Source organism: Papaver somniferum, chromosome 6, assembly GCF_003573695.1.
Source record: "Papaver somniferum cultivar HN1 chromosome 6, ASM357369v1, whole genome shotgun sequence".
NCBI lineage: Eukaryota > Viridiplantae > Streptophyta > Magnoliopsida > Ranunculales > Papaveraceae > Papaver > Papaver somniferum.
This window is the reverse complement of record NC_039363.1, coordinates 11,189,518-11,212,609: the sequence shown is the minus strand read 5'-3', so window position 1 is coordinate 11,212,609 and position 23,092 is coordinate 11,189,518. Positions and strand designations below refer to the sequence as shown.

General features: G+C 37.8%; 2 protein-coding genes, 1 long non-coding RNA gene, 3 other non-coding genes and 2 pseudogenes across 6 annotated transcripts; 5 read left to right on the top strand and 3 right to left on the bottom strand.

Annotated features, from left to right (window-relative positions):
• The first annotated feature begins 1,666 nt into the window (after window positions 1-1,666).
• On the top strand, window positions 1,667-1,860 carry LOC113292313. The gene has a single exon (XR_003331793.1). It is a non-coding gene; the product is annotated as a U2 spliceosomal RNA (small nuclear RNA).
• Window positions 1,861-2,591: 731 nt separating this feature from the next.
• Window positions 2,592-2,662, bottom strand: TRNAG-GCC. Its single transcript has one exon. It is a non-coding gene; the product is annotated as a tRNA-Gly (tRNA).
• Window positions 2,663-3,642: 980 nt separating this feature from the next.
• LOC113291960 lies at window positions 3,643-3,789 on the top strand (annotated as a pseudogene).
• Window positions 3,790-12,076: 8,287 nt separating this feature from the next.
• TRNAG-GCC lies at window positions 12,077-12,147 on the bottom strand. The gene has a single exon. It is a non-coding gene; the product is annotated as a tRNA-Gly (tRNA).
• A 2,111-nt stretch (window positions 12,148-14,258) lies between these two features.
• LOC113290474 lies at window positions 14,259-15,717 on the top strand (annotated as a pseudogene).
• Window positions 15,718-16,374: 657 nt separating this feature from the next.
• Window positions 16,375-20,447, bottom strand: LOC113286916. The gene is made up of 2 exons (XR_003329573.1): window positions 18,609-20,447; window positions 16,375-17,031 (listed from the first exon to the last, which is right to left on the bottom strand). It is a non-coding gene; the product is annotated as an uncharacterized LOC113286916 (long non-coding RNA).
• On the top strand, window positions 16,619-18,448 carry LOC113286914 (protein NEN4-like). Its single transcript, XM_026535559.1, has 5 exons — window positions 16,619-17,099; window positions 17,478-17,524; window positions 17,606-17,669; window positions 17,797-17,976; window positions 18,060-18,448. The coding sequence occupies exons 1-5, from the start codon at window positions 16,650-16,652 to the stop codon at window positions 18,099-18,101; spliced, it is 783 nt and encodes a 260-aa protein (XP_026391344.1). The 5' UTR covers window positions 16,619-16,649; the 3' UTR covers window positions 18,102-18,448.
• Window positions 20,448-20,600: 153 nt separating the features above from the next.
• On the top strand, window positions 20,601-22,346 carry LOC113286913 (1-aminocyclopropane-1-carboxylate oxidase homolog 1-like). Its single transcript, XM_026535558.1, has 3 exons — window positions 20,601-21,331; window positions 21,427-21,748; window positions 21,875-22,346. Exons 1-3 carry the CDS (start codon window positions 20,790-20,792, stop codon window positions 22,112-22,114), a joined length of 1,104 nt encoding a protein of 367 aa, XP_026391343.1. The 5' UTR covers window positions 20,601-20,789; the 3' UTR covers window positions 22,115-22,346.
• The last annotated feature ends 746 nt before the right edge of the window (window positions 22,347-23,092 follow it).

Sequence of the window (23,092 nt, the reverse complement as noted above, 5' to 3'; positions counted from 1 at the left end):
AAAGAGAACCACATATATGCAAGCCATAAAAAAAGCAACATGAAGTAAAGTACTCATGGATTTAACGTGGTTCAACAATATACACAATGTGTGTAATATTGCCTACATCCACCAAACGGCTACGACCTCTTTATTCATTATAGAATCACCACTGAGAATTACACAACCGATTGACTAAATCAATCCATCGACTCACCACAATGTGACCGAACATAAGAACTCTCACAAGCACCCTATAAGATCCAAAGTAGCATCTTCATCGATACGAGATAATGTTTACCACATTATCTACCACAACAAGACGATCTTCTCTGCATACCCTGATATAGATTATCATGGACGCCTTCAGTTCAACACCAATAATCTAATCCAGCACCACCAAGATGATCTTCTCCTTAACAAGATGTCTTACTAACATCTCCATATGAATACTCCATAACGACATATCTTCCAACATCGATAAGTATCTCATAAACACCATAATGATGTACTCCTTCCACCATTAGGTCTCTCACATAACCACCTCAATAGGTGGGATGGATCCCTCACATCTCCACGAGATTTACATTGAGGATTGCTTGACTAAAACACTTAACCTAGAGCTCCTTATATAGGAGTCACAAACTTGGTTCCCAAGTCTTGGCCTTCTTGAATTAGGAAACCGACTCATACTAGGAAACCATGATCAATTTAGGTATCCCATCTTAATATGGTAATTAACTCAAACTAAGAATTTAACCTAAACTAGGAGACCCACGTTTCCTTACATCCCGCTGGTCCATCTCCATGGATTCTCTTAAATATATCAAATTCCTCTTCGTGGATCTTCTTGACCAAGTTAAGCCCCACTTCTTGGATCTGCTCAACCAAATTAGAATTTGCATTCTGTCTGCTAATTGATCACCTGTACTCTCTCCTCTTTCTCCAACACAATTCCTGTCCCTCTAATACACAATTCCTCTCCTCTTTATATAGCAGCCGTTGAATTAAAATTACTTGTCCTAGTTGGTTTCCCAAGCAATAACAACTTTTTAAGGAAATTGTTCAGAAATTGTAACTAAACTCTAGTTATCTGATGAAACGAGCTTAAGATTTAGTCCCTCAGAGCATCCACATTGGGCGAGTATAACCAAAAATTTGGGATGAGATCGTGACGCAGTGGGACGGAGTAAAGATCAAATCCCAGCCAAAGATCAAATTCCAGACCATATTTGGTCGCGATCAAATACCAAATCCTAATATAGTCGGGCGTAAATTTAAAGTACGCTTGTTGCTGGGCGTAAATTTAAAGTACGCTTGTTAACGGGCGGAGATTTAAATTACGCCCGATAAAAATTCAAATTAAAAAAAAAAAAAAAAAATGAGGCGTAAACTTAAAGTACGCCTGTTGACAGGCGTAAACTTAAAGTCCGCCTGGTGATTGATTGGGCGGACATTTGAGATACGCCCGATGAAATTTTTTTGGGGCGGATCTTTAAATTACGCGCGACCAAATTTTAATCGCCACCGTTACGTGACAACACGGACTAAACCCAAAATTTGATCTTTTTTTTGATCTTTGATCTTTGGTTTTGATCGCACCACTGCAGTTGCTCTCAGGGACTAGTTACAACGGAGGAATGGAAACGAGACAGTATAAAAGGAGAAGTGAAAAGCTAGTTCAAGCATACCTTTCTCGGCCTTTTGGCTAAGATCAAGTGTAGTATCTGTTCTTATCAGTTTAATATTTGATATGCTTGTCCATTGGACTCGCGCGATATTAAATTATTTTTTTTGTGGGGGAGTTCCCATCACAGTAGCTTGCTGCTGGGGTTCTCATGCGTCACCAAATCTAAAAACTAAACTTTTGTTGCACCAGGTTCAAGTGCAGACTGGTGAAAATATGCGAGCATTGCACTAGGTTCTGGTGAAAATATGTGCTTGACAGAATAGATAACTCACGCCAGAGATTTCCCATCACAGGTGTTTCCCAAGGGAAAATGGTTGGACCCCACGAATTTCTTATCAACAATTATGAAAATTCGAAGCTCTGTAAATAATTTAGTAACTAGTTCAGCTCAAGTTTGCGTGGCTAGGCTGTCTTTGGCACTCAAAGTAACACCTTATTACCTCCTACTGTAACTGTCAAGCATCTATTTGGACGATTGAATTTGGAAATTTTCATCAAGCCTATTCGATTTGTTGAAATGTTTTATAATCAATCTATTAATAAGTTCAGCCCAAGTTGCAGTTTCTAAACTTTTTAGAGGGCCTAGTCTTAAAGCTTGAGAGTAGTTAGGCTATTTTTTGACTTGGGGCAATGACGCAACTAAAGCGGTAATACCCAAGGCTATACGAGGTTCTCTTCAAATTCATCTAGTGTTCCCCCAAAGTTGCTGCAATACAACTTTGTGCTCATATTTTTTGAAGAACATCAGTAGACTGCGCATAATTGCTTCCGCTGAAGCTTCCAAAAGAAAACATGTACAACAAACAGTCATGAATATCAATATTGAACAAAACAACAAACCGCCCATCAAAGTGAAAGGAACAAAATTTGAACCTCGTTGCAAAAAAATAGAAAGAAAAAAGAGTCAAAATGTTAAAAATTATGCACCAGCCGGGAATCGAACCCGGGTCTGTACCGTGGCAGGGTACTATTCTACCACTAGACCACTGGTGCTACATGTCCTATCAGCCCAACATTCTAAATTTGTTGTGTCTGACAAAAAACCAAACCACGGCAATTACTTTGAACCTTCATGGTACAAAGAAAGCTACCTGGTTTTCAAGAACAAACAAGGTAAATAAAGTGGATTTCATACAAGATGTATTACCGCTTTAGTTGGAATCAAAGTCCACATTCGAGTTCTCTGCTCAAATTTTTAGGGGGTTTGCATAGGCAATTTTTCTTTTTAGCCCCCCTTAATCTTAATTTCTGGCGCCGACACTGCAGAAAGCACAAAAGCAAATAATTCTTCCACCTTAGAATACCATGTGCTGCTGATTATAAGGGGTGTACGCTTGTTTTTGGAGAGTTCTGGAACTTTTCATTTCTAAGAGATGGCTTTAAAATCCATAATAGAAGTTTCTGATGGTCATGGTATGGACTATGTCACTCGGAACTAATAAAGAATCCAAAGATGATGAAGAAAGCACGAGAAGAAGTCAGGAGAGCTAATTTTCCAGTTCAAGCAGCACTGTGTAAGGGTCCTCTCCACCATTTAGTCTCCAAGACTTGCTGCTGGTTCAGGCAGCATTTTGTAAGGTTCCTCTGCACCTAAACAGACAAAAAGGTAGAACCACCTGCAGAAACACCAAACACATTATTTAACAGCCAAAAATTGGCTTACTCTCTTCTATCTCTTAGTGGTTTCCGCAAGTAACGTTGCAATCGGGGGGAAGCAACAACAGATGCTCAAGGATACTAGTACCATGCGTCCAAATCCCAACGGAGTCATTATGTTGTACAATGGACGTGTCTAAGTTATTCAGATCAGTATAAGCAGTAACTGGATTACAAGATTATGCAATGAGTAAAACTGTTACCTTATTAAATTTTGGTATAAGCAGTCCAATTATTAGACCCATATTGTCCAAGTTTGAGTTAGGGGTGTGAATTAAGGTACTATAAAATGCAGCTGATGCATGACTGCTGAACTCATCTTTGCGCTTGGGGCAATGACGCAGCTAATGAGGTAATAACCGAGGCGCGTCAATTGCTGGTTGAAAACTATTTCCAAACCCCCTCCTCGGCCTCAGGGCCGTCGAGAATTTCTGGAAGGGCTCCCTCTAATCAAGGGTAAAGCCCTACAATACTTCAAACTAAGAGTTTCGGAATTTTGGCTAAGATCTAAATTAATTTTCTTATGGGTGATTCCTCATCACAGAAAGTAAATGCAGTACACTTGCGCAGGTTTTGCGAACTGGTCAAGTAACTTTTATGGCCTAAAATTGGTTAGTTCATAAATGGAGTACGTGAAACAAATTTAAACTGCAACAGGATACTAAAGAGAATCTTACAGTGAACCAAGCAAGGTAAGCTCACAGCAAGATTAATAATTTGAAATGCAGTATTGTCTGGTACTTTCAGCTTTTCTTGCAACATTTTTCTGTATAGTTCTAAAGCCTCTTGATCTTGCCCATTTTGTGCATATCCTGTAACTATGGCGTTCCAAGATACCATATCCTGTGATTAGGGCACTTGAAACAAGCAAATCACTCTCGATTCCATTAGGAATTGCTTTAGATACAAGTAAAGAAGCTAATCTAGCACAAACGCTAACCACACTTGAGATTGAGTATTTGTCTGGTTTCACATTTTCTGCAAACATCTCACTGAACAATATCCACATATCTTCAAAATCAAGGTTTCACATTTTCTGCAAACATCTCACTGAACAATATCCAAGTATCTTCAAAATCAACATCTCACCAAAACCTGTCACAGTTTATTTTCAGTCACAGATACACCTGTGATAAGTCCCGCAATAGTTAGAACTGTTATTAAATTTTGTATTCGTGGTAATAATTAGGAATATTAAATTCTTTTATTAGTCACAATAATATTTGTTGACAATTTTACAAACAATCACAATTATAATTCAAAGTGATGATTCCATTCAAATATTTCACCACATCTAGAACAACCCCAAAATTATAACACTTTGAATTTTACTTGTCACTAATTTTCCCACATTTGTACAAACTAACGATTATATTTCGTCTTCAGTTCATCCGAACGAGAAACTCAGGTTTAACTCTAGAAATCTTTGAACTTGGAAGACTGCCACATTCTTCTTCAAACTTGGAACTCATTTTTACTTCACATGCACATCTGGTTACTCTTGTCTTTCCCCTTCTCTAAAATCATCTTTGTAGCAATACTGATTTGTAGTTGAGAAGAACATCTACTTGTCGTTTTGATCAAATGCAGGTCTTTGGACACCCTTGTACAAGCATACTGATCCCACTCATAAACCAGGTGCAAACACACTCCTTGTGTGCATCTAGCATCAACGAAGAACTCTTTGCAAACGCAAGACCGTGGTGTACTGGTTTTTCCCTAACTTGCGCTTCTTTCTTCAGCCTTTCTATAAGCTTTATGCTAGATAATAATTGGCCTTCCAATTCTCTTTTCATGGCATCACATTGACAGAAAATGTTGATTCACAATCAGACTTTGCATTACCACCAAGGTACATGCATTTAAGAGAGATAAATTTAATCTTCCATCCAACTGGCTACGATGAGACACCTTCACTTCTACCGCATAGAAAGGTTCTCCATCTTATTTGCCACTGCAAAGGCCAATAACATCTTTACATTCAGGAATTTCCCCCAAAATTCCCATTACTACTTGTAATGTACTCGCTACTGATAACACCACAAAGATATGCATTCCAAATGCGTAATCTTTGCATACTTGTGAGAAACATGGACTTCAACATCTGACTTGCACCATAGAAGTCAGCATACTCTTTAGTTTCGTCATGCAATCACTTGAAACCCCGGTCCAATGATTTTAGCATGTTCGTCTAACACTTTGGGATGGAATTTTGACACCTTTGTCATAAACTTTCATGGCCTGTTGCTACTTGAAGCTTCAAAGTTCATTCCAATTGATCTTTCCACACAAGACCAACTTATTCTAGTCTCCATACTAATGAAACCCAAAAAATTCACCACTGAATTTGACAAACAAATTACACCAACTTGAGTAAAAGAGAGAAAAATCAAGAACAGTGTTCTCAAACACCGCTCTGATACCTGCTGTCACATGCCCATTTAATCGCCTAAAATTTTCATGGGACATGACCGGCAATACTCTGTAGTTTAGTGATTCAACATCAGCCACAAGTACTCAGCCTTGCATACTTGCATCAAAGTATGCATATGCCTTCACTCTAAAGGCTTTGCACAACGGAAGTATTTTCTTCTTTATCTCTAACTCTTCATGCACCCATAAGCATAAGAGGTTCTTCCATGCACTTAAATAATTCTCACACAAATCAGCAACACTATAACACAAAAAATACTGCAACAAACCCATTTTATTGCACTAAAGGAGTATTACAAAACTCGTCCATCACATGGACCAAAACAAGCCATTCACCCTCTTGGTGAATGCCTAAAACACTCTCTACATTAGTGATTCTTCTCTTAATTCAACAACACTAACATTATTTATTCCTAGGCTATTTATAATAACTAGGATCATGCCAAAATTTCTGTGCAACCGCTTGCACAAGCCTTGGACAGCAAAGTGTCCAAGTAGTTTCCATAACCGCCAACTTTAACTGCCACCTTTTGTATTGTCACGCCAAGTGGTGCCACACTTGTTCTTGTTGGTTATGAATTCTCTAATATGGTTATAAAAAAACTTTATAACCGTTCTCACTTGTCTTGCATCATTGGCACGCTTGTGAAGCTCGTAACCAACTCCTAACCATCACTTTAGCCATGTTGCACATTTCCTGCACCTTACTGAATTGTTCCTCGCTCTAAAGCTCATCCATCTCGGCCCTGCATGTTTATCACTCTAAGATAATGCAGGGACAATCCTTATGCTTCAATCTACAAGGCCAACTCCTTAGCTCAATCTGGTTATCTGGCGCCATATGCTTCACTTAGCCAATCTGCTTGACAATAGTAATGCGCACTCTCGCATTACTGGCTTGTTTGCATTATTCAAGCTTTGGCCAGCCTTGAACTAATGCATAGACCAACTCTTGGCCTATTCTACCTTCTTGCATCATCCTTGAGTTTGGGCCAACTCAATTCCACGGACATGCCAACATCGCATGTTGCATCTTGCAACTTTGGATTTGTCTTGCCTTCTACTTAATGAATCTTCATTGTGTCGGCCAATAGCTTCATTACTTAGCCAAATTCATTTAAAATGTAGTGCTACTCTTACAATTCATTGGCCCTGTGAGGTTATGCCTTTCTTGGCACTTGACAGTCTACACAGTGTTGCGCCATTCTGAATGCACACTGACTTGGCATGCAACTCTGTAACGCGTAATCATTATGCGCCACTTGCATCCCTGTTATAGCAGGGTACTATTCTACCACTAGACCACTTGTGCTTGATGTCGTTACTTCTCTAGTCAAATTTTTGAGAGTTCAGGCCCAATAATTCCCAACCGAAACTTTTCATTTCAAAGGGATAGCTTTAAAATTCATAATGGAAGCTTCTGCAAAGGTACGTCTGCAAACTGCAATGGCCATGGTATGGACTATGTCACTCAGAACTAATAAAGAATCCAGAGATGACGAAGAAAGCACAAGGAGAAGTAAGGAGAGTGGTTGGAAATATCCCAGAATTAAAGAAACATGAATTAGTAACTTCAAATCTCAATTGATTAGTCCCACAATTAGGTATCTAAGTGTTTGGGTTTAAATACAGAACCGGAGAATGTTACCTGGTCCTGAAGTGATTGGTATAACAATTAGGTAACTAAGCTGTCAGGAGATGAATTGCCCACACAAACAAGCATGCATAGAGCTAGGATCTTAGAAGCAGATACGTAAAGTGAAAAAAGTCCTTTCTCGACAACAATTGCGAAAGGCGCAGATTGAGGCTCGCTCCTTTGCAGTGCGTGGAAGAAATCACCAAGCAATATAAACTACTCCCTCTGTTCTTTTTTAATAAGCTGGTTTTGTTTTTAGAGAAAATTAAGGAAATTAAGTGAACTAATCATTGAAAGTGGTCCTCATGACACTTGTCAATAAAAGAAGTGAAGTGCAATGGTCCTCATGACACTTGTCAGCAAAAGAAGTAAAGAGAAATGGTCCACATGACACTTGTCATCAAAAGAAGTAAAGAGAAATGGTCCACATGACACTTGTCATCAAAAGAAGTTAAGAGAAAGTTGTCGAATATTTGACTTTCCCAATTAGGAAACCAGCCTATTTTTTTGAAACATTTATTTATAGAAACCAGCCTATTAAAAAAGAACGGAGGGAGTACGTGATAATCGCAAAAAGAAGTATGCCATAGATTAAAAACCGGATTAGCTGCATAGGTGTTACCCTACCAGGGTTTTTAAATAAAATTCGAGGATGTGAATGAACCCCGAATCCACTTTGCTAAGAAGCAAATTTTCAAAATATAAAGCCTTACTCGGTTATGCATAAATCATAGGGAAATAACAAAAATAAGACATTGAGAAATGCTTTGAATTTACAACCTTCAGAAAGCTAGCTAGACATAAATTTCGGAATGCTTTCTTGGATTTAAAAGTATGTTTGGCACGTTCTTTGCCACTGACTTGAGTGTATGTCTGTTGAGGGTACCAGAACTTCAGCGCATGGAGAAGGCTATTATTGAGCAGATTAAAGATGTATGCGCCACTCGTGGAGTTGTTTCATTCAGTATCTTGATTAATCTGCAAAGACTTTTGTGCTGGAACTGACATGGAATTTGGAAGTATTGAATACATTTTTCAGAACATAGGCACCACATGATATTTGTTGGAATATACGGTGCATTATAGATCAAGAAGACCAAGTCTGTAACAATACCTTCTAGATTATAGGATCAAGTCAGCTAGTAAATCCTCTAATGTAGATAAGTTTCACCTAGTCAAAAATATGGTTTGTTTCTTTATCTTCTAGGTCCATATCCTATCAACTATAAATAGGATCAATCTTGTAAATGTAAAAAAATCCCAGAATGATCAAACTCTCTGGAGATCAATAATCTAATTCACCCTACGGGGTTTCTGTCCGTGGACGTAGGCGTTAGTGCCGAACCACGTTAAGTTCTTGTGTTCTTAATTTGTCTTTGATTTAGTTTTCTGTAATCGATGATCCGTCTCGATACTCATAATTTATTATGGTATCAGAGCGGTGAGATCCGCTTATTTTACTTCCGCTTCATATATCTTTTACATAGGCATTCAATGGTTTTGTTCTTGTTGATGTTCAGTGTAGCAAAAGCAATGATCATTGAACTCAAACCTATATTTTCTATCATCAGAGTTATATTGCGCTTCTCTGTGAGCTCTGTTATTATTTTATTTTTTTTCTCCCAAACAAAATTGTATTGGTTTTACATTTATTTGAGTATTACGGATATTTTCCTTATGTGTTTGGTGTCACATACAAACACATATTGTGTAGTTCGCATATCAACGATTATCTCCGTATTTGGATATCATCAAATATGTCTTTATTCTCTTAAATCAAATCGATTTTCCAATACAGTATAGCTCGCGCCTCGCGAGATCATCTTTGTTATTGACAGATAAGTCATTCACAAAGCTTAAGTTATTGACAGATAGTCAATATCATGCCGAAAATCCTCCTTTCTTTCGGAAAATACATATCTTTTGTTATCAACCACGACTCTCTCATGCTCTTTTCCCATATTTTTTTTGGGGTTATATTAAGGGCTGATTCATTCACAAACACAATCCATTCTCTATGGATTTCTCGGAACCTTTCCGAAATCAGTTTTCATTCAAGAAAACTCTGTTGAATGCAAACTCTAGATATCTCGTATGTCCATTCAACAACTGTTTCTAACAGTATTCATGGCCAAGCTTATTCCATGGCCAACTAATCAATGTGCTCATACGTTCATTTTTTTTTTGATGATCCAACTATATCGTCATTCAGGTTTGTATCCAAGATGTGAACACTAAGATCTTGGATAATATCACATATTGCTCCGATATTATGAGCTAATAATCTTATATTGCATTAGTATTTTAGTTCGTCATTTATTGTGAACTAAATATCCATTCTTTCCGAATTATGGTAATCAAATTTTTTTTGGAAATGTTTTCCATATTTTCTATCTTAATATCTTAATTCCGAATATATACAGAAAATATATTCTCTCTTCATATTGGGTAACATGATATTCTCTCACTTTTGACCATGATATTCTATCAATATTTTGCCATTGTTCACGGCAAGATGTCATGTTTCCATCATTGGATAATTAATCCATTCATTCCTAAACCATATTTTTAGGATCTCATGTTCTATTTTTGGGTAGATATTTTTTATTCCGAAAAATTTCATTATCATTTTTTTTGCGGATATTTCCGTAATCCTTGGCATTTCAATGTCCTGTTTAATGTTTTCAAAATATTGATTGATACTACTACTCAGTCCGACCAACATTTCTCGGCATTTTTGAGGTAGTCAACTCTAGAGTTGTCAAGCAGATGTCATTGAAGATTCGTTGGTAACTACTGACGATCTGCTTCTGCCAAGATCAAGGTCCGTTAAGACGAGTTTGCTGCTTAACGTCAGAGATTTTAAGCCTATTGGGCACTCAAATCAGTTTTCAACACACTGAGTATTTGAAGATGGAGTTATGGAAGTTATGGAGTTATGAACCATTATTGTGTGTTTTAATTGAAGATCCAGTTCGTCTCAAGCGTGATCTTCGAAGTCCAAGTACAAGATATGGAGGAAGATATTGAAGAAGAACAATCAAATTGCAGCTTTTAATTACATGAGAAAGCCAGCTCATAAAGTTCAATCGCCATGGTCCGTGAAAGAAGATCATATACCATTATCGAAGTACGTTATACAAAGTTTCTTTACAAGGTTTCTTTTCAAGATGTTGTCCAAGTTGCACACTTCAATTCTCTCTGTGTCCAACTTGTGGGGGGGTGTTGGAATATACGGTGCATTATAGATCAAGAAGACCAAGTCTGTAACAATACCTTCTAGATTATAGGATCAAGTCAGCTAGTAAATCCTCTAATGTAGATAAGTTTCACCTAGTCAAAAATATGGTTTGTTTCTTTATCTTCTAGGTCCATATCCTATCAACTATAAATAGGATCAATCTTGTAAATGTAAAAAAATCCCAGAATGATCAAACTCTCTGGAGATCAATAATCTAATTCACCCTACGGGGTTTCTGTCCGTGGACGTAGGCGTTAGTGCCGAACCACGTTAAGTTCTTGTGTTCTTAATTTGTCTTTGATTTAGTTTTCTGTAATCGATGATCCGTCTCGATACTCATAATTTATTAATATTACGTGAGCTAAAATTTGAAAAATCCTCCTTGATATTCCATGCATCATGATATCAATGCCGTATTAATAATGTTAATCTTAGTAGAAAAGGTATGTGGTGCATTCTTACTATATCATTCACCCACAAGCTAGATACTACTATCAGCGTGTGATAGCAACAACCATCGTTGCTTTCAGGAGAGATTTGTTCCTTAAATCTCCAGTAAAGCTTCCATAAATTTCATAAGAAAGTTGAGAAAGAAGTTTACCTCTAAAGATTTGAAGAATTCAAAATCCCAAGGCATCAACAGTTAAATGTGCAGAAAATATCAGAAGGTTCTCATGAAGTTTACAATCATGAAACCCATTTTACATACACAATACATCGACGATACATTCTTCTTTACTTTTGGGGTCAATCAAGACTGTGTAAGTTAAAACTCTACCGGCAAGCTCAATTTTTTGTCTACACAAAGTAAGCTCGGACTTTCAGCCTTTGGCGTCTTGAAATCTTTTGGTCTCTATTAGCTCTATGTGCTCTAATCAACTCCAATTCTTCATCTTTCCTCAACCTTTTCTTGTGGTCTTTCCCAGTCCAACATAAGGTTTCCCCGAGTTCTTTAACTACCTTATGCTTCCCTGGCAAAAATTCTTGATGCAAATTGAATGTTATATCAGTCGCCTGCTCAGAATTACACAAAAATATATAATATAAGCTTCTGAAAAAGAGCTGAAGTACAAATGATTTACAAACTCTAGAAGAACAAGTAGTTTGTGTACGTCAATGAAATCCTCACCAACTCATGCAGCAGAAATTCCACATGCTCAACTCCGCAACGCACTTTTTTAATGCAGCGCTCTAAGAAACCCGAAAACAAAAGATAGAAAATCCAAGTTAACATCAGAATTATAAAAAAATCAATGTATACAATGAAACAAGCAAACTGCAAAAACCAAAACTACCTTCAGGCTGTATGAAAAAAAGCTAGGATTCTTGCAGCCATTTCCTCGACTATTTTTTGCTTCACAAACATTACTTTGCACAAAACTTGGATATATGAGTTGCAGATAATCAGAATAAAAAATGATAAAAAAGAAATAAAAAAAAATGCACCAGCCGGGAATCGAACCCGGGTCTGTACCGTGGCAGGGTACTATTCTACCACTAGACCACTGGTGCTGGACGTTAGAACTTCTCCAAATGCTAGCACTAAATAACAAGAACATATTGAATCTCAGGAACCTGACGTTTAGCTCTAAAACACCAAGGAATTATTAATACTCCCCTTTTCTAAAATCACCAACAACTGATTTAGAATCTGACTGGATTATGATTTTATCACAACTTAAGCTAACAGCCCAATTCAATTGCCAATCACCTCAGCAATATAATTTGCCACCTGAAATCGTACCAATAACCTGACATAAGTAGTCCCAGAATGTTCAATTCAAAACTATTCCTTTCCAAGTAACTCCTGTTGTCCCAATAAAAAAAGCAGATTCAGCAACAAAAGTAAGTGATTTCTACCGGAAGCTACTTCAAATGAAAATGGCCTTCGTTCGGTCTCTTGTATCTTTCGGTCAAGACGTAGGTGGTAATTGCAAAGTAATGAAAGCTCGTCAAGGTGCAGAGTTGTAGCAACGAAAGCTCCTCAAGATTCAGGTGGTAAATTCGAAATTACACAGGAAAAAACTTGTGAAACATGTTGGATTATGACTATGAAGCCTCCTAGCAGACAGCACAAAACCTCACATCATTTAGGAACTGCAGTTAAGAATTGAAGGAGCTGGTAGACACAAGAAGGTGATTGTCATTTCTCGAGATGCATAAACCAACTGCTTTCACATCAACTGGATTCATTTAGCTCAGCCTGGTATGGATCCACTTTTGGGCTATTTAAGCCTGTAGCCTTCTTAACTCGTTGACGTTTTTAGGCAATTGCTGTCTCTCCCAGTTTTCTTATATCTTCCAATTTTGTAGAGCTTGTGCTTTGTTGACTCGCTTGATCTGAATTTGAATGGAAGTATTCGACATGTTTGTGCCCACTACAATCATTTGTCTGGCATACATATTTCAAGTTTTCAACTCATATGTTTGTTTGAGAAAACAAGAAAACACACCCAAAGTTGAGTAAAGCTTCCATACATTTCATAAGGAATTTGAGAGCAGTTAACGTACCTCCAAATACTTGAAGAACTCACCATGTCCTTGACTGAAAATTGCTTTGTCAATAACTGATAAGATGACTCCAAAATCAAAAGAACACACTGATGGTTGTAGAACGAACCCCCATCCAGTCGAACATTTTCCTTTCCTCCAAATCTGTGTGTGAAAGAGAGAAATCATAAAAAATCCCATTGAGAATCATTTTAAGAAAAGTTAAAACAGACAGATATTTGGTGGTATTTTATTTGCGGAATTTAAAAGTAAAAAGTTAAAACAGATGGAGTATTTGGTGATATTCCGTTTTGCTTATAATATTTAGTCCCACATTGTGTGGATTTGTCTTTGGTTTATATTCCACCAGACCAGGGTCAATAGCATCGAGTTGAGCGTACAGGATCTGTAGTTTAACTCGTAGCTTGTTCCTTGCGGGGATGTCTAGCGACCAGTGTTGTGTGCTCTGCTGCAGCGAGTTGTAGTTGCAGTGGCATAGCCAATTAGAATCTGTATATATCTCATATATGAATTGTGAGTTAAGTTAAACTAGAAACCAGTTCACAAGGTGGGTCAGCGGCATGGAATAGATGCGTTTTTAGTGTTTTACATGCATGTTGTTTGCAGTATTTCTTTTGAATTATGCAATACACTCATTGATTCAGCTCTATGTGGTTTTTCATTTTCCTTGTCTCTGCTGCAGCATTCTCCCTTTTCGTCTGGTTCATTATTTGCCGGTTGCACCACTCTCTATCGAAAATGCGTGGTCTATAAACTAAAGCCGAATTTTGCAAAGAGGAAGTGGAAAAGCTTCAACTGAAAGTCAATGAGAAGGAAGTAAAAGCTTCAAAGGAAAGAAAAGTGTTAAATGAAGAAGTGGTCTTAAACCACCTATAATTTATTTACGTTTTGATCGATTCCAATGAATCAGGTTTTAACAATTAACCCACCTTAATTCAAGCCCCAGATTAGACTCTTGACTAGATGACTTCATTATTATGGGATCTTTATTCCCTCTCCTCATTTTAGCCATTATTCTTGCACTTCTGTCAGCCCATACTGCTATAATTGCAAGTGGCACAGGCCAAAGCTGTTTCCACTTCTCCATCTGCATTATCAGAGAAGAACCAAAAATGGTCCCCAAGAGAGCAGCATATAATCAACGCTTTCAGCTTGGGTATTGCGTAACTTGAAAAAAGTAGAAGTTTTGCAAGTTATGCACATATGTCACATTGTTTTTCTTTTATTCTATTATAATCACGGCTAAGTTGGACTGAGATTTTCATTAGTAAGCTGTATCCACCAAAGCCTGGACTACTTATCCAGATGATTGGGAATAATTACGTATATCCTATTCCCTTGTACATGTTTCCTGTATTAGGTTCATTACCCGCGGTTTTGTTTGTTCGTTCCCTTATATCTTTGATACTTTAGTATTAAGCAGATGCTTGATGATTTCTCTGCGGCATTGCACGGTGGTAGTAATGTATCATCTGGGCACGATGACTCCCATTGAACCTACACTTTTTTTTAGTTATCTGTCCTTCTAGAGTACTCAGATGTCTTGTATTCACATCTCAGATAATGTCGATTGAATGGTTTAAGATTTGTGCATTTTTCAGGCCCTTTTGTCAACTGCAGTTAAGAAGGGAGGGCTCTCGACAGGTGATGTTGAAGCGCAATACAAGCACAAGAACACAATCATGGATGTCAAAGTTGACACAGAATCAAATTTGGGTCACTTACCTTTGCAATGTGCCCTACAGTTTTAAACTTTCCATGTATATATTCCTGTAAGAGTTATAGTTTTTAATCATGATATCTATCTGTATCGTCGATCTGGTAGATTTTGTCAACCCTGACATTCTTGGAGATTATGCCTGCAACAAAAGCAATTGCTTCATTTAAGCTTCGTGCATATTTCAGCTGTTGGACCGAACCAGTCCCCTGCAGTTGATGTTACAGCAACCATGGGTTCCCCTAGCTTTGCTTTTGGTGCAGAGGCTGGTTATGATACAAGTGTGGGTGCTTTGACAAAGTACAATGCTGGAATTAGTCTGACTAATCCAGACTACAAAGCTTCATTTATTTTGTAAGTCTTCCAAGTTCAAGCAAGCACAACAAATATGGTTTTGGTTGTTTGGGTTATTGGATTATGGGAATGTTTTACTCTATAGCACTTTGCGTGACCCTTTCTATGGTTTTTATTTTTAGGTCTGACAAGGAGGATACTCTTACTGCCTCATATGTGCACCATCTTGATGTATTGAAGAGGACTTTTGCTGTGGCAGAGGTCTTGGATAAGGCTCCCAGGTGCAGACTGTCCCTTGCTCTCAAGCCTTGGGTGCCCGTCTTCTGAATATTCATTGTCTGGAAATGATCTTACGCTGCTGGGATTCGCTGACCTTGTGTTTTGTTGGTGGAAATAAATGTGCCACAGATGAAACTTTTTTCATTGTTTTAGGTTTCAGATGCCTGTGGATTTAATTGTTTTGTTCGAATTTTAGAACTGGCTTGCCAACTCTCAAACCAGACTTTCCATTATGCATTTTAGCTGAGCAATGCCTCTCCTATGGCCATGGGGCACTTTGAGTTGGTGAGTAATAACTGATAAGATGACTCCAATTCCAAATCTGAAACAGAATCCCCATCCAGTCAATCATTTCCCTTTCTTCCAAATCTGTGTGAAGGGGAGAAGAGAGATCATAAAAGAAAAGATATCATTCCTAGTTTGAATATAACTTTAGGATTCCAAAATTTCACTTATCACTTTGCTCGGGAGGAAAATTAAAAGTTTAAACAGAAAGACAGGGATTAAAATTTGTTGGTATTTTTTTCAGCTTATAATACTTTAGTACCACATCGTGTATAATAATCATACGCTTTGGTTTATATACCGCCTGACCAGAGTAAGTAGCATCGGGTTAAGCGTACAGGATCTGTAGTTTAACTCGTAGCTCGCCCCTGCGGGGGATACCGAGTGACCAGCCTCCACTTAAGGCGACGAACCAACAGTCGCCTCGCTGGGGCCTTCTTCCACATTTTCTTTTTGTTTTTGTTTTTGTTTTTTCTTTTTCTTTTTCATTGACGACAAGCAAAACCAACTTTAGTGACAAACACGAAGACATTATTGCTAAACTTGTTTACTTGATGAAATGAAAAGGGAATCGGTTTGCTTCACTTGTAAAACCAACACCTTTCGGTGAAACAATAACAAAACCTTAAAAGCAAGAAAACAAGGTCAGAATCTCCATTCCAAAAGCAAATTGAATGCTTTTTTGCTGTAATTATTCCTAGACCGACGAGAATTTGTCTCAACTGTACAACCCCATGAAGTCAAGGACACCTTCATCCTAACTCTTAACTTAATTCACAAGACAATCAACCCCAAAAATTGTCTTTCCTTTCTCCCTACTTTGAGGTCACCTCATATGTATAAACTGACATGGTCACAAGAGCAAACAAACAAACAAGAAAATCATAGAAAATTAAACATAAACTGTATTGAGAACAAGAAACAACAGATGCTGAAATCAAAGATGTCTTCCCAAAATGTTGCTGAAATAGTGTTTTTCGATTTAGAAACAACGGTACCGAGAAAAGCAGGAGCGAGGATTTGGGTCTTGGAATTTGGTGCTATTGTTGTTTGTCCACAGAAGCTTGAAGAGCTAGAGAGTTATTGTACACTGATAAGACCCACAGACTTATCGGTGGTTAACCTCAGATCTGGACGAGTTGATGGAATCACACGTGCAGCTGTTAGAACCGCTCCCAAGTTTGAAGATGTCGCTGACAGGATTTTTGGTCTGCTAGATGGTAAAGTTTGGGCAGGGCATAACATCCACAGATTTGACTGTCCACGCATTAGAGAAGCTTTTGTTGCCATTGGACGTCCCCCTCCAGTACCTGTAGGAACGATCGACTCTTTAGGAATTCTGACCCAGAGATTTGGCAGGAGAGCTGGAAATATGAAGGTAACAACGACCCTACTCATTAAAAAACGAAATGATACAACATCATTTACAATATTAAAAATGCTTTTACCGACAGTTCCATTACATCGGATAATGTAAAGGTGAAGCAGGAATAACTTTCCCATAAAGCCATGTTGTAGGTTACAAGAGTAGCCTTGAGCCATGGTTGAAGCCAATTTTACTCGAAACCGAAATGGACTAGTATATGTATAAACTAAAAATGTGAATTTAACATTATAGATCTTTGTATCTTCTCTATCATTTTTCTTTTCTGTTATGTTGATGTGCTCTACAGGCATTCTAGTTTGTTTAAGATGATCGAACACTAAACGATTACAAATTCGCAATCTAATGAACAAGTGATTCTTTCTATTTCAGATGGCAACCCTAGCTGCTTATTTTGGATTGGGAGAGCAAAAGCACAGGTATTGTCACTAATTTTAGTGACAGATAGAAAACTCAACAGAACGTCAGAAACTAATTTTTGTTTCTAAATTGCCTAACAGGAGTTTGGCTGACGTTCGAATGAATTTGGAGGTTCTCAAGCACTGTGCAACTGTATTATTCCTGGTAATTAATGCATACACAACTTCTAATGTTCACTTCTATTGCAGCAAAAAAGTAGACTGGTATTTCATCCGTTTCAACCTTTTTTTGTTCTAAATTTCTAACATTTGGGGTTTATATATATCATCAGGAATCAAGCCTCCCCGATATATTGGGTTGTCCCAATCAGGGATCACCAACAGTTGCCACAAGAAGTAGATACAATGGGAGGTTAAGATCATATGGAGGAGAAACAAGTCGAAAATCTCCACCTATTTCTAGTGTTGGATACCATAAAGTACTACCCTATGCACGGAATACTACAATACAGGTTTGATTCTTCTACAACTTCTTTTTAAACATACAACATCTTAAGATAAGAATACTAATCATTTTTAGAAAAATATTTACCAGATGACGGACAGACAGATCGATATTCTTTGCAAGGCAGGGTAATGGACACCGATAAATAGACAACTTCCTAAAAAACCAATCTCAATCAGGGTTGCAATGAAGAAAGAAGCAAACTGAAAACTAAGGTTTCAACTCCGAAACTGGTGATGGAAATTGGAACTTTCCTAATCTACCTAGGTGGCATAAAGCATGTTTGTACAGTCACTAACTCAAGGACTCAGCATTATAGTCTTCTATTATCATGGCTGTAATGATTGATCCATGTTAGAAACATGACATGCTCACTAACAGATTATTTGTTTTTAATTTATTTTATGTACTGGTGTCAGACTGCCAGTCAATGTAATTTCGGTTGTGATTCATCTCTCAATTCAAAAATAATTTTCTTACAGTAAATATCTCATAAAGAAGATTTTTAAATCTCTAATAAAGCAATGGATTCTATGGAAGCCAGCAATTTACTAGAGAGATATAAATAAGCATGGTAAGACATTGAAACGAGAACCCAACAGATCGTAATAGAGAGGAACAAGAATGAGCATACAGAACCTTGTTTAGCTTTCCATAGAACATACAGCTGAAGATCCCCCAGATAAAGTTGTGCATGGTGACCTTCCCTGCCCAATACCTGAATTATCAATAAGCTCGATAAAACTTGAAGGAGTGTAAGTAACAGATAAAACTTGAAGGAGTGTAAGTATCAACTACGAAGTTAATATTACAGGACTATTGGCATATTATCAGATCACTGATTAACTACCCTTGAATTTTTGTTTTTGTTGATAAACCATCAAAATTTACTGCCAAAAGAAGCCAAAAGACATTACAAACCTATCGACCAACTAGAAAGACCCTGACCAATTATTTCAGAATACACTACACAAAACGATAGTAAATTTGCTCAGGGCATTCTAAGTAAGAAAAGGAGGAATGGAATCAAAAGTAATAGATTTCCCTCTGTTAACTAAGCCCCTTCCTTGGTCAATCTATCTGCTGAAAAATCAACTAGCAATGTTTGAATTCAATTGCCTCAAAATGATTCTTCTCCATCTTGCTGTGACATACCTAGATAATTTACTTGCCAGAAAAGCATGACTAGCTAGACTCGAGTCTGACCAAATCAAAACCATCTTCAATTCCTGACTATTAAGCCCACTCCAAAGGAAAAAGTGATAGCCATAATTTCAGCTATGAAGTTAGTAGCAGAACCCAAAGCCCTCAGCTACAGCTTTTAACACAAAGACCAAAGTGATTTCTGGCAATAAAAACCATAAAACCCTTTTGCTGCACCATCGAATGATAAAGCATTCAACTGGAAGATCCTACGTACACTGAATTTTCATTCTCCAGAGTCCAGCCATTATCCCAAAGAATTGCAGAATTTGACCATCATAAAGCTCAGACCACCTATCACCTTTCAATCTCAACCCATAATGGTTAAAAGACAAATCAAATTTTCAGCTTCTTCCTGTCAGTACCAGACTCCTCGAAAACAACTCTACTTATGAGAAACTACAACTCCGGCATTGTACAAAAAGCAGCAGCAATCCAAATTTCCTTAACAACTGGACTCTTATTCTTAGTCATAGTGATGATGTCAGAAAAACCACCAGGAATTTGAAAGGGGAACACATTACACAACCATCTCCAAATATCCTTACCAAAACGGCAGTCGCAATAGAGTGTACTCCGTGAAAAACAACTTGAATTACAATGAAAAGAACACCATAACTTTGCTATTACAGTAATCAGATTAACAGTCATAAGAGTGTGATGTATGGCATGATCCTACCATAACAGAATGCAAGTAACAGTTGAATTCATCGATGTCTCTGAATCTTAAGTTTTTTCATTTATCCAATAATCATAATACAAACAAAACCTTGTTTCCATTTTTGTGCCGAAAAAAACACTTTAACTAACTTCAATAATGGAGCACTCAGATTAATAGGGGTAGAAGAAGAAGAAAGAAAGGAACCTGATTTGGGTATTTTTGAATGAATCCACCACTTTCTCTCAAGAAATTGAGAACTGAAGTTGGGATTTCAATAGGTTGGATGTGAGGAAGTTTCTTTTGTTGCAGCGAATGCTCCTTGTGTTGTGAAACCAATTGGTGATTCCTTTTGGGTTTTAGGGTTCATAGATGTTGTTGTTGATGAGAATTGGAGTAAATAGCTTTGCAACCTAAGCGTCTTTTAATCTCTGATTCTTAGTCTGAATGATGCATCACAAATTGCTTCTTAGGAAATTTCTTCTGGGGGTTTGAAGGACGAGTTTAAGAAAGAGAAACCCAAACCGGTGAAGCATGAAATGATACGGCACTTTGCTGCTGAAGCTCTCTTCTTCCCTTATGATATGAAAAAGGAATCGGTTTTCCATGGCTTGGGTCGGTCCGATCCTTTCTTATGTCCGAGGTCAGAGGGTCGAGCCCTCGGACAAGCAGCATTTTGGCATATAAAGGCGGACCAATTACTAGAAAGACCAGTAAATGATAACTTGCAAACAGCAGCCATCGAAATAGACTGGCACTGTCAATGTAGATGGACTAGTCAGATTTTGATTGTTCTGTAGTGTAAAATAAAGAATAAAATCAGTAGTAGATGACAGCAGTTTCAGTGAAGGATATTTGCCTCAAAAAGAAAGTTGGATCAATTTGGTGGAATCAGATCTTGCAACCAGTTCAGCCAGATAACTGTAGAAACTCTGACCCACAAGTACAAATTCAACAGAATGGAGCAGATTGCTGCTGGAGCCGGCGGAGAAGTTCCCGTCTATGATCGGAATAAAGAGTTGAAGGCCTTTGACGAAACGAAAGCTGGTGTCAAAGGGCTGGTTGATGCTGGAATTCAAAAGATCCCAAGAATATTTGTTCGAACACCTGAGGAGTTCACAGAGGACTTGGCATACAAATATGAGGATGATAAAATTGATATTCCTCTGATAGATCTCCAAGGAATTTCAATAGATCAACGACGCAAGGAGATAATTGATGAGGTTAGACAAGCATCAGAGACTTGGGGTTTCTTTCAATTGGTGAATCATGGAATCCCTTCAACTGTAATGAATGAGATGATCCAAGGCGTAAGACGATTTCATGAGCAAGATGTAGAGCTCAAAAAGCAGTTGTACACCAAAGACACCAGTCGAAAAGTGCAGTTTGACAGCAATTTTGATCTTTACAGATCCAGATCTGCTAATTGGAGGGATACCCTTCGCTGTCTTTTTTTAACTCATGATCCTATGAATCCAGAGGAACTGCCAGACACCTGCAGGTAATCTTCACCACTATATTATTGACAGTACATAAAACACTAATCATCTACTTAAGTCAGCCTCAATAACATTTATATTTCTCATCTTCATACAGGGATATAGTAGTCGATTACTGGAAGCATATTATGAATGTAGGAGATACTCTGTCTGAGTTATTTTCAGACGCTCTGGGGCTAAACAAAGACCACCTCAAAGGCATGGACTTTGCTCAATGGTTAACACTTAATTGTCATTATTATCCAGCATGCCCAGAGCCTGAACTGACCCTAGGTACAACTCAGCATTCAGACCCAAGTTTCTTCACTATTCTTCTCCAAGACTGTTTTGGTGGACTACAAATTCTTAATCAGAACTGCTGGGTTGCTGTCAAGCCTATCCCCGGTGCTCTAATAGTAAATATCGGCGATTTTCTTCAGGTAATTTGTCTCCTTCAATCCATATGTTGTTACTCATGCAAGAATCAATAACATTTGAGCAAGTACTAGATACTAATCAAGGTTACAGTATTGGTTTACTTTCTCTCTTCGTTTTCTTTTGATCAGCTTATCAGTAATGGCAAGCTTAAAAGTGCCGTCCATCGAGTACTTGCTAATCGTGTTGGACCAAGGGTATCAGTGGCATGTTTTTTCAGAGGAAGTACCGCAAGGTTATATGGTCCTATAGCGGAGCTGTCTGATGAAAACTCTTCTATATACAAGCATACCACAGTTAAAGCTTACACAGAACATTACTACTCTAAAGGACTTAGCAGAGTTTCGGCCTTAAACCACTTCAAGCTGTGAAGTGACTGTGGAGTTCCTTGAAATCGGGAGGACAAACTACTATTGATGGCAGCCTGAAACCTTTGTTAATGTTTACTACTGTTTGTTTGTAATAACTAATCACCAAGGAGCAAGGAATAAAATCAGGCATTCGAGAAACAGGATGTCTCTTCTTTCTGAAATGTTTACCTAGTTTCAGGGTATAAGTTAACACTGATGCAGAGTAATTAATGTGGTCACTTCGTAGTCTCAATGGATTAGTTGGGAATTTAAAACAAATTGATTTCTGGCAATAAACCAAAACCTGATGTGCCTGGATTCTCTTTTGCTGCACCATCGTAGCAAATAATAATAAAGCCCCTCAACTGGATGATCCCAAGCACACTGAATTGCTCTCACAAGTTTCATTCTCCTGCTCATTATCCCAAAGAATTGCAGAATTTGACCATCATAAAGCTCAGACCACCTATCACCTTTCAATCTCAACCCACGATCTTTGGTTAAAAGACAAATTCTAATTTTCAGCTTCCTCCTGGCAATACCAGACCCCCAATTCCACCATTGTACAAAAGGCAGCAACAACCCAAATTTTCTTAACAGCTGGACTCTTGTTCTTAGCCGCAGAGAAGAAGTCAGAAAATCTGCCAGGAATTTGAAAGTGGAACACATTACACAACCATCTCCAAATATCCTTACCAAAATGCAATCCCAAATAGAGTGTATTCGGTGAAAAACAACTCGAATTACAATGAAAAGAACACCATAATTTTGCATATACGGTGATCAGATTAACAGTCATAACAATGTGATAATGGCATCGAATCATAACAGAATGCAAGTAATAGTTGAATTCATGGATGGCTCTAATCTTACATTTTTCATGTCCATTTCTGATCTTGAATAAGATCCAAAAGAGTTACCTAAAAGCGCTCTTTAGCTGTCAATTCTGACCCAAATAACTTAAATAATATTCAGATTAACGAACAATGAAATAAAAAA

What these genes read in the sequence shown, in the direction of transcription:
- LOC113286914 (XM_026535559.1), top strand. Translation starts at nt 16,650, where the DNA reads ATGCTGAAATCAAAGATGTCTTCCCAAAATGTTGCTGAAATAGTGTTT. An exon ending in TTGGGAGAGCAAAAGCACAG is followed by an intron (nt 17,525 to 17,605) that starts GTATTGTCACTA and finishes ATTGCCTAACAG; the next exon opens with GAGTTTGGCTGACGTTCGAA. An exon ending in GTGCAACTGTATTATTCCTG is followed by an intron (nt 17,670 to 17,796) that starts GTAATTAATGCA and finishes ATATATCATCAG; the next exon opens with GAATCAAGCCTCCCCGATAT.
- LOC113286913 (XM_026535558.1), top strand. Translation starts at nt 20,790, where the DNA reads ATGGAGCAGATTGCTGCTGGAGCCGGCGGAGAAGTTCCCGTCTATGAT. An exon ending in GAACTGCCAGACACCTGCAG is followed by an intron (nt 21,332 to 21,426) that starts GTAATCTTCACC and finishes ATCTTCATACAG; the next exon opens with GGATATAGTAGTCGATTACT. An exon ending in ATATCGGCGATTTTCTTCAG is followed by an intron (nt 21,749 to 21,874) that starts GTAATTTGTCTC and finishes TCTTTTGATCAG; the next exon opens with CTTATCAGTAATGGCAAGCT.